The sequence below is a fragment of the Pipistrellus kuhlii genome, unplaced genomic scaffold, assembly GCF_014108245.1.
Source record: "Pipistrellus kuhlii isolate mPipKuh1 unplaced genomic scaffold, mPipKuh1.p scaffold_m20_p_2, whole genome shotgun sequence".
NCBI classification, from domain to species: domain Eukaryota; kingdom Metazoa; phylum Chordata; class Mammalia; order Chiroptera; family Vespertilionidae; genus Pipistrellus; species Pipistrellus kuhlii.
The window spans coordinates 150,677,720-150,688,491 of NW_023425515.1; the positions used below are offsets into that span (position 1 = coordinate 150,677,720).

General features: G+C 41.3%; 1 protein-coding gene across 19 annotated transcripts in view; it reads right to left on the reverse strand.

Annotated features, from left to right (window-relative positions):
- The window catches only part of SGIP1 (SH3GL interacting endocytic adaptor 1), a 198,971-nt gene extending 196,249 nt beyond the window's left edge, over window positions 1-2,722 (reverse strand). For 8 of the 19 annotated variants that reach the window (XM_036444910.2, XM_036444909.2, XM_045584496.1 and 5 more), the window contains exon 1: window positions 2,315-2,721. In XM_036444910.2, the coding sequence (XP_036300803.1) occupies window positions 2,315-2,324 (10 nt within the window). In that variant the 5' untranslated portion in view covers window positions 2,325-2,721. Of the gene's footprint in view, window positions 1-2,314 lie in introns of all 19 variants that reach the window. The other 11 variants (XM_036444922.2, XM_036444921.2, XM_036444920.2 and 8 more) reach the window with 2 other exon arrangements.
- Between the last annotated feature and the right edge of the window lie 8,050 nt (window positions 2,723-10,772).

Below are 10,772 nucleotides of genomic sequence, written 5' to 3' on the forward strand. Positions count from 1 at the left end.
GACACACTCTCAGCCCACTAGGGATGAGGTTAATATAAAAAATACCTGTTATCCCATGCCTTTAGAATAAGAGCAATTCATAAGTGAAATTCTGGGATAAAATATCAGAAACGTATGTGTGTATATATACTGACCCAAAGACCGGAGACCTATGTGGAAGGTCATTGATAGGTAAATTGATTTCTAGTGTAGATTCCCACCTGCCTTTCTAAGATCCCTGAACCATTAGGATGATAAGTCTTGAAAAGCATTTAAGTGGGAATTACGTGTAGCTAAAAAAGTTATTGGTTTCATTTAAATTTTTAAGTCAATGGTAACACCTTTCCAATTTCTTTTGCAAAAATCTGACAGAAGGTAGCGAGCGAAATCCATGGGGTCACCTATAAGTCATAAAGGTGCCGAGATAACGACCTTCATTAGGTAAAGTTGGCAAACCCAGACCAATAGTGTTGATTCAGCTCCAACACAAGTCTTTGTTACAGTTCTCATTTCAGTTTGGGCAGCTCAGATAAGCTTCTCACAGGGCTCTGAGCTGGTATTCTGGCATGGCACAATAGACAATTTTACTGGAAGAATCATTAATGAACACCAATAAATGTTACTTCCTTCAAAGACACTTTAGCTCCATAGTTTGCAAGACAAGAAGTAAAATGAAAGATGTTCCACTCCCTGGTGTAAGATTAAATTGAATCAGAGTATGTGCAGATTTATTTTTAAGAAATGCTACCTAAAATTTAGCAAAGAACCATAGTATCTCTATTGACATGATTTCTTTAGTTTTTTTTGTTTATTTTTTTTCTGAAAATGGCAATCTACATGAGCTTTTAATTGAAAAGCACAACAGTAATACTCTTTCTGTTTGTCTTGTGTTGTTGTTCATAGATTAAATCCATTTTTAATTAGGAAAATGATTTAATCTGAGAGCATTGGTAATATCCGTTTATTTTGGCCTATATTTAAAGAACTGCTTGAGAGCCCTTTGCAAACAAGACAAGGCTTCATGTAAAAATGATATCCAACCTCTTTTTTTTTTTTAAGGCTATTTTCTAAAATCTATGGGCCATGACTATAAAATTCCTCCCTCAACCAGATCACATTAATAATGTTTGACATGATAGAGAGAGCAAAAGAATTATTTTCTGCCAAATATGTACAGGCTACACTGCTGTTGTTTTGAAACCATTCTCCTCATTCTATTTTGGTAAATTTCCAGAGAATGTTTAAAGTCTTTAGGACAGACCTTAGTTTAAGAGGTGGCCTCTCTGCCATTTTCATGGCTGATTTGAGACCCATTATGCACTGGATTCTGCATCGTGAAATCCAGGCTGGGGACAAATTTCTGCCTGTCATCTTAGGAAAGGCCAGGAGTTTTGCACCATCCTGTAGTAGGAAAACAGAAAATCAAAGCCAGGGTCAGACTGCCTGTTTCTTCTTTAATCAGCTTGCTGCCTTTTTTTAGGCAATCTCAGCTGTCCCTATTTTAGGATTGCAAGGGTAATTTAGTAGAATAAAATATAGTTTAAACAATATCTCAGGAAAACTTCCTCCTCACACTTAATATTGAATGTAAAAGGTAATCAGTAAGGAATTGTTTGATGCTTGGCTAAGAAACATTGTACAGGGAACACATTTAGGAAGCACCAGTGTTTAAAAACCACACACACACACAAAACCTGATAAGACCCTGAATCAGTAGCCAAGAGGCCTGGATATTTTCCTCATATTGCTCATTCCGTTGCTATAATGTCCCCATAAAATTATATCTTATGGACTAAATTTGCTGCATCTGTCACCCCAACAGTCAAATACAAATTGCAGAGATAAACATATCCTACAAGAACTTAAATTTTCTAAACAGTTCAGTAAAAATGTGCAGCATGGATAACTCTGTCAATGACCTCTCCTGTCTAATGTCAATTTCAGAAAACAAGTTTCCATTGTAAATGTTTAATCAGTGTCGTCCTAGGAACCCAGAGCAGACAACCTTATCTTCTCTCCCAACTTATTTGCTCTGCGAGCTCCTTAACTAGCTCTATCTCATCGCCCTGCAAGCACTTTAGGTTTTTTTTTTCCTTTTTTAAAAGAGCTGGGCGCTCTGTAGGTTCTGAGCTAACGCGAAGCCCCGTGGTTTGATTCCATGAGTCGAACTGAGCCCTGGTCCACTGCAAGCAAACTGCAGCACTTCTGCTTTGCAAATCCTGGCAACCAGGTTCTAGACCAGCCACAAATGCAGGCTGCACACCTCCTCCCACGCCGGGCTTCTGCCCATCACCTTGCCTGAAGCCTGTCAAACCACAGCAGAAAAGCATCCTACCTTCCATCATGGTGGCAGAATTGCATTCCTTAATTTCCAAGGAGTCTGAAAAGATACTGGAGGATACGATGCCAGGTCCCAGCTAAATCCTCCCCCACACCGCCGCGGCCGCTGCTGCTGCTGCTGCCGCCAGGCGATCGTCCGGATCCGTGGCTGCTGAAGCCAAAGACAAGTGTTAACCCCAGCGACAGGCCATGGATGCGGCTGGTGCTGCTTCACCTAAGGCTCCCGGGAAGATGCTGCGAGAGAAAGGGAGAGGAACGGGGAGCCGACGAGCTGCACCGCCTGCGCCGCCTCGGCCAATCCCTTCAGCGCTGGACCGCGTCACATGGTAGCCAGCCCGCATCTCCTGACACAATACCCGGGGAGAGCGCCCAGAACCTATTTCCCGGCCCCATTCCCCTTCCCCTCCGCCCCGGCCCCCCGCCGGCCGCCAGCGCGCAGCCCCTTCCCCACCTGGTGACGCACTTCCCCGCCCCCTCCGCCCCTGAACCTGCTGGTCCCCGGGGTTCAGGCTCTGACGCCGCCACCTGCACGGGGGGCGCCGGCACGGAAGGAGCACCTGAAGCCGCTTGCTGCCGAGGGGGTTTTAAAGAAATAATAATAATAAACTTAATTCCGTGCAGCCTGGACTCTTGGCTGCACGCTTTCAGGCTGCTATTCTCTTCTCCTTCTGCCCTGAAGGAATGTCAGTGTCCCTGGCCTCCCCATCCATCTGTGACTCCTCTCTCTCTCTCTCTCTCTCTCTCTCTCTCTCTCTCTCTCTCTCTCTCTCTCTCTCTCTCTCTCTCTCTCTCTCTCTCTCTCTCTCTCTCTCTCTCTCTCTCTCTCTCCAAAAAAAAAAAAAAAAAAGCAATCAGGCTGACGTCATAAACAATTATCCCCGAAAAGGATGATGCAGAAGAAATCTCACCCCAGCTGCCTCCAGGAGATCCAGGAAATTAACCAGGCATGGCAGGCCGGTGCTGGGAACTGTCATTAAAGACAAAGAAACAAAAGGGCCCTCCCCGGGCGAGCGGGCCCCGGAATCAAACCGGCAGCATCGCCGGAGATAATTTCTGGGGCGGGGGACGGGGGCGGGACACAGGAGGAGAGGGAGGCTTTAGCCGACGCCAGGCAGCTGTGCGCGTCGCTTCTCTTCGCAGCCGCAACCGGGACGCGCGGGCGGCCACAGACAGACCCCGCGGGGCGCCTGTCAGCTCCGCGTTCGAGTCCCGCAGTCCAGCCGCCGGCAGTCCTAAGTGGAGCGTGGCTGCTGCTGCCAACTGCAGTCCTGATAGAAAAGCAACTTTCTTCTTTTTTTTCTTCATTTTTTTTTAAATTAAGGTATTATATGTGTACATATCTTACCATTGCCCCCCACCCCCACTCCCATACATGCCCTTCCTCCCCAGAGTTTTTCGTCCATTGGTTTTGCTTATATGCATGCATACAAGTCCTTAGGTTGATCTCTTATCTCCCCCAGATCTCCCTCCCCTCCCCGCTGTAATTTGACAGTCTGTTTGGAAAAGCAGCATTCTTCTAAGGGATACCCTTTTCATGCCACTCCACTGGCATCTGTAAGCGCCATCAAGCCCATTAGTTCCCCCATTAGTTAACTCAGTGGAAATCCGGAGGGAAGCAATTGTGCTGGGTCCTGGCCACAGGATGGACTAATCTCCGGGTTTCTCAGCTGGGATGGGATGGGATGGGATGGGATGGGATGGGATGGGATGGGATGGGATGGGATGGGATGGGATGGGATGGGATGGGATGGGATGGGATGGGATGGGAGGGCAGGGGAGGGCAGGGGAGGGGGAGATGGGATGGGATGGGATGGGATGGGATGGGATGGGATGGGATGGGATGGGATCTGGGTGCCCTCCTGCTGCCTAACTGGGAAAAAGGCTGTGTAGATTGAGAATCTGTCACCTGACTGGTCCGCAGTGACCCCGGGAGCCTTTCAGAGAGCCCCAGGCCCAGGTCCCTTCAGGCAGGCTCTGGCCCTGGCCGCTCTGGAAGAAGATGGCAGGTGGCATAGGAGGGAAAGGAAGAGAGGAGGGGAGATGGGAAGGAAGGCAAAGGCCTCTGTAGAGCCCTAGGAGACAGCATCAACAGGAGGCATTTCTCCCTCAATAATCTACCTCGTTTCCCCCAAAATAAGACAGTGTCTTATATTAATTTTTTCTCCCAAAGTTGCGCTAGGTCTTATTTTCAGGGGATGTCTTATCTTTCCATGCGCTAGGTCTTATTTTCGGAGGATGTCTTATTTTCGGGGAAACACGCGTAGCAACATGATTAGGAGAAAAGCCATATCACAGAGCAATTGTGAGCACCAACGGAAATCACATTAAGAAGCAAGATGAATTACATGATCATCATGGAGCCTCTCATACAATTAATCATTTATATTATAAATGTACCCATGAACTCTTCATATTGCTCAGCCCTTGACATAGTCTTGTTCTTTCCACCAGCACAAATAAGAGGTACCAATGGTTGGATCCACTAGAGAAAATATAACTAAAGAAGCTGATTTGAATAGTGTATTAACAGTTAAAAAACAAAAACTCAGTTTCTTAGCAACTTAGAAGTAAAAAAACAACACCACCAAAAACATCCTCATTCTTCTCTCTAAGGACACCTATATCAATGGCCTCTAAATATTTTAATATTAAAATGAAATTCTCCAGAAAGATACAAATACTTATACCTTTCTCCTTACTTCTATGAGGCAGTTGAATTTTAAAAGAGGAAAAAATTTCTGAGCAAAAACCTGTCTTGAGTACAAGTTAAACTACTTTGAAAACAGCAAGGGTATTATTGGGGGGGGGGGGGAAAGACTGGTATTTGTGTGTGTGTGTGCGTGCATGTGTGTGTGTGTGTGTGTGTGTGTGTGTGTAGCCAAAAATGATGTACTGGTTAAGAACATGAATAGATAATAATGCCAAACAGACTGGGACCAAGTTCTGTCTCTGCCACTTAATGAACTCCATGGCTTTGTACTAGTTATTGTATATAACACTTTGTGCCTCACAGTTTCCTTGTCTGGGAAAAAAAGATAATAATACTGACTTCATAGGGCTATAAATAGTATTAATAACAAACCTTTAATACTGGCTTACTATGCGCTAAGCAGACTCTTAAATACCTCGCAGTAAATTACTTAGCATTGTGTCTGGAGCATAAAGAACCCTCCATGTTAGCTTTGTAATATACCACCAAAGGGCTGCTGCAGGCATCAAAGAAGTTTGCAGCCAAGCTAGAGTTATATGACGTGCACAGAGAACTACTCAGTGAAAGACCAGGTGACATATTCAGAAATGTAACACGTTGCAGAGTTCTGAGATGCTGTTAAGTAGAAGAAGATTCAGACCAAATGAGATAAGTTAGGGATGTTTCTCTTACAGAGATGAATTTAGAGTTCAGAGAAAAGTGGAATGTGCTTAGAGTGGCCATTCTCAATAAGAATGAGAGTTCTAAAAAAAAAATAAAAAAAAATGGCTTAAGTAAAATCTGGAAGTAAGTGCAAGTACTGAGATGCTGGGATAGTAGTCCTGTCAGCGATGTAAGGGGTGAGAGAGCCAGAGAAGCCCTGGCTGCCTGCCTCCCCTCACCCCATGAAGTTTTTTTTATTTTATTTTTTATTTATTTTATTTTTTTTTTTTTACAGTTTTTACAGTTTTACAGTTATTTAGAGCAAACCTTTCAGATCGATTCAATAGGGCATGTATCAGTTTTGTTTTAGACTGCAGCAAAGCAACTAGCTTGGGACAGAGAGAGAGTTCAAAGATTATTTTAATCAGTGGGTATTTATAAGAAAAATAAAGTGTCTAGATTGTGAGAGAAGGACCAAGAAAGGGATGTGCAGTTAAAAGTGTTAAAGCTAGTCCCATGGATGGATGAACTTTGTGTAACTTTATTGAGAAGGCACTATCACCAATTGTAAGAATATCTGCACACTTCTCCACCCAGAGTTGAACCTGCCACCTTTGGTGTATAGAGGATGCTCCAACCAAGTGAACTCAGCCAGTGCCTTCTTATAGTTTTTCTGGGGGGTGGGAGTGGAGGGGGAGGCTAGCTCAGGAACAAGATATTTTTAGGTTGTGCCCCAAATTTCATCAGTTCCCAGTATAGTTTTTGTTTAACAACAAGTGCAAAGGAGAATATATAGCTGCTAATATAATGGAATATTTTTAAGACACATTTATTCTCATTTAATATACTTTTTTTTTTCAATTACAGTTTACAGTCAATATTATTTTGTGTGAGTTTCAGGTGTATAGCGTAGTGGTTAGACAGTTGTATACATTGCAAAGTACTCCTTCTGATATTCCCAGTACCCACCTGGCACCATACATAATTGTTACAATATTATTGACTATATTTCCTATGCTGTAATTAGTGGAATATTTTTTAGAAGTCTAACAGAAGTCAAAAGATCTGTGGAAAATATTGGGTAAATTATTAACCTGCACCAAAGTTTCCAAACTGTCCAGGAGTTTCATCCAGAATGATGAGTGTGTACCCAGATCACACCAAGTGCTCACACACTGCCTGCAACTAATACAAGGCCATAAACTGAATTGCTAAAGTCACTAGACATTTAAAACTGTTTCTGAAATAACATTTAAAAATATATATATATATATATTAAATATATATATATATTTAAATATATATATATTTTATTGATTTTTAACAGAGAGGAAGGGAGAGAGATAGAGAGCTAGAAACGTCGATGAGAGAAACATCGGCCAGCTGCCTCTTGCACACCCCCTACCGGGGATGTGCCTGCAACCAATGTACATGCCCTTGACCGGAATCGAACCTGGGACCTTTCAGTCCGCAGACCGACGCTCTACCACTGAGCCAAACCGGCTTCAGCTTAAAAAATATAAATTTTATTGATTTTTTTTTTTTTTTTTTTTTTTTACAGAGAGGAAGGGAGAGAGATAGAGTTAGAAACACCGATGAGAGAGAAACATTGATCAGCTGCTTCCTGCACACCCCCCACTGGTGATGTGCCCACAACCAAGTTACATACCCTTGACCGGAATCGAACCTGGGACCCTTCAGTCCACAGGCCGACGCTCTACCCACTGAGTAAACCGATTTCAGCTAAAATAACATTTTTACAGTGGTGATACTCTGTTACACATTGTTTTTGGAATAAAATCCTATTATATTCTAACTATATATTAATAGTTTATTTCTTCACTCAATTTTAATGTTTGAGGGGGAAAATCAGTTCATATTTCAGAAAGTGAAAGAAATTAATGAGAATGGAATCACAAAGGAAGGAGGAAAAAAATTAACATAGAAGAAAAGTTTAAATAATATATCCAATATCCTTTTTACTATTCCGCTGAGGCAATTCAAATAAATGTAGGAGGGAAAATATTGTTCAGACCCTATGGAAATTAATAAAATATCTCATGTGAAGGGTTAGATTTCTATGGAATGAAATAGTTGAAAGAGCAACATACTAGTACATATACACGCATACTCTATATATTCTTAGTTAAAATGGAGAATTATAACTAGATCTGACATGGGCAAAATAGGGATTTATTTGGGTAGCTTGCAGAGTTATATGACGGACAGCACAGCTGAGGGAAAGCAAGAACCAGGGTGTTTCAGGAAACTTGGATACCAGAGCCAAGTACTCACAACTGTTTCTTCTCGTACAGTGGTCAGTAAACTCATTAGTCAATAGAGCCAAATATCAATAGTTGAAATTGCTTTTGTGAACCAAATTTTTAAAACTTAAACTTCTTCTAATGTCACTTCTTCAAAATAGACTTACCCAGGCTGAAAACCGACTTCTGCACATGGGCCACGAAATTTCAGTCGCACTGTATATGGGTGCCGGCATGTGGTATTTTGTGGAAGAGCCACACTCAAGGGGCCAAAGAGTCGCATGTGGCTCATGAGCCACAGTTTGCCGACCATTGTTCTAGTACATCAGCTTCTTTCCTCATATTAGTTTTTCTCCATGTGATCAGGAGCTGGTCAATTAAATCATTTAATCTTATATTTCCACAGCTAGCCTATGCCAGACCTATTAAAAAATATTCCTAGGAAGGGCTCTGTTTGACCTGGCTTGGATTATTGTTCACCCTTTGGGCTAATCAATGGGGCCAAATTTGATGATGTCTCATGGATGAACTCATTTAAACCAAAACTTACATTGTATTTAGTCACATGACCACTATTGTGATTGAACACAAGGAGGGAGATAGGCAAGTTTCTATAAGAAACAACCCTTGAGAGTACTTACCCTTTGATTGGAGGGTAGAAAAGGCATTGTCAAAGGAAGAAAAAGAACTATTACCAGAATAATTGTGGAGATATAAACTATAAAACAAAAACTTTCACCATATCATTACCCAATGCATTTAAGGTAAAACTTACAAAAGAAATCACAATCTCAGAGGGACTCAGAATGCCACACTACCTCATTCAGCATAGTTGAGAAGTTATTTATATACTAGAGGCCCAATGCATGAATTTGTGCATCAATGGTGTCCCTCTGGCCTGGCCTGCAGGATTGGGCTGAAACTGACTCTCTGACATCCCCCAAGGGGTTCTGGATCGTGAGAGGGTGCAGGCCAGGCTGAGAGCCCCTACTGGTGCATGATTGGGGCTGGGAGGGACCTGAGAGGGGTCCAGGGCATGTCCGGCCCATCATACTCAGTCCTGATCAGCCAGACCCCAGAAGCAAGCTAACCTACTGGTTGGAGTGTCTGCCCCCTGGTGGTCAGTGCACATCATAGCAAGCAATTGAGCACCCTTAGCATATCATTAACATATTACGCTTTGATTGGTTGAATGGCTGACTGGTTAACCAGACATTTAGCATATTAGGCTTTTAGTTTTTATTTTTTTTAAATATACTTTCTTGCTTTTGTACAGAGAGGAAGGAGAGAGATACAGAGTTAGAAACATCGATGAGAGAGAGTCATCGATCAGCTGCCTCTTGCACACCCCCTACTGGGGATATGCCTGCAACCAAGGTACATGCCCTTGACCAGAATCGAACCTGGGACCCTTCAGTCCCCAAGCTGACGCTCTATCCATTGAGCCAAACCGGTTTCGGCCATATTAGGCTTTTATTATATAGGATTCTCACTCACTACATCCAAAGAGAAACTTGTAGACCTTGTAATCATCCTCCTCCTCACTGTGGAGAGAGAAGAGGAAAGGGGGAGAAAACCCTACTTGTTGGTCCACTTAATACCTAAGACAAGACATACTCTCATATGCTTGCCACCCAATGATCCATCCCTACCCAAAGAGCCATGTGTCCAAACCTACACAGTGAGGAAGGAACATGTATCAGTCCAGAAGTACTGCTTAATCCAGATTTAGGTTGACAAAGATAAGCAATAAAGGCTGCATATATATGAGAAGAATCAGCAGTTCCAAAAGAAAAAGTAAACATTTACAGCTCACTGAAGTAGAGGAAACATCCTCACTGAAAGCAGAGGAAATGTAGAAAATTGGAGTGTCATTAAAAAAAAAGTCTATGTTTTATGTTTGGTTTAATTTCAAGGCTACAGCAGCAGTAAATGAGAGCAGACTGCTATGATAAAAGAGCATACTGAGAGCCAGAAAGAGTAGATGAAAGTAGTGAAACCATTCTTATTAAAATTTTAAGTGTTATAGCTGTGATCAAGGATATAATGAATATGGCTGAGAAGGATCATTGATAGACCTAGTGGCAATATGCTTAAAGCATAAGCTAGACATAATAAATGGCTCAAACAAAATGGAATTCTTTTCTCTTTGAAGAATCAGTTTACTCTGATGCAGTTTTAACAGTTTAAGAAACTAGAGAAAGAGTAAAAGCTCCAAAATTCACTTCATAAATTATAAAACCTTGCAAAAAATAATGAAAATAAAAAGTCTATAGCTCAATCTCATTTATGAATGTTGATACAAAATTTTAAATAAAATCACAGCAAACAGTCCAACTTTTCAAAAATATGATATATTTTAATAAATTAAACTTTATTTTAGGAGTAAGAAAAATAGTTTAACATTTAAAAATCTACAAATATAATTCAAAATATTAAGCTATTTAAAAGAAAATTATATTATCTTCTTAGTTGCTGGAAAGATAGCTGATAAATTTCAACTGATATCACTCATTAAATAAACAAAAGTTTTATTAGCAAGGAAAGACATAACAAATTCCTTAGGATGACAAAATACACAAACCTCTTTTTCAAATATATTATCTTGTTAAATGGAGACACAGCAAAAAAGTCTTTGTTAAAATTAGGAATGTCTTAAATATCCTTTGAAATGCATCTAGTCCAAATTGAGGTGTGATGTAAATGTACACCAGATTTCAAAGAGAGTACAAAACAAAGAAAATCTAAAATATTTCATTTTAACATATTGAAATTTATTTTTACATATTTGGTTAAATAAATGTGTGTATTCTTGAAAGTTTTCAATCACACATATG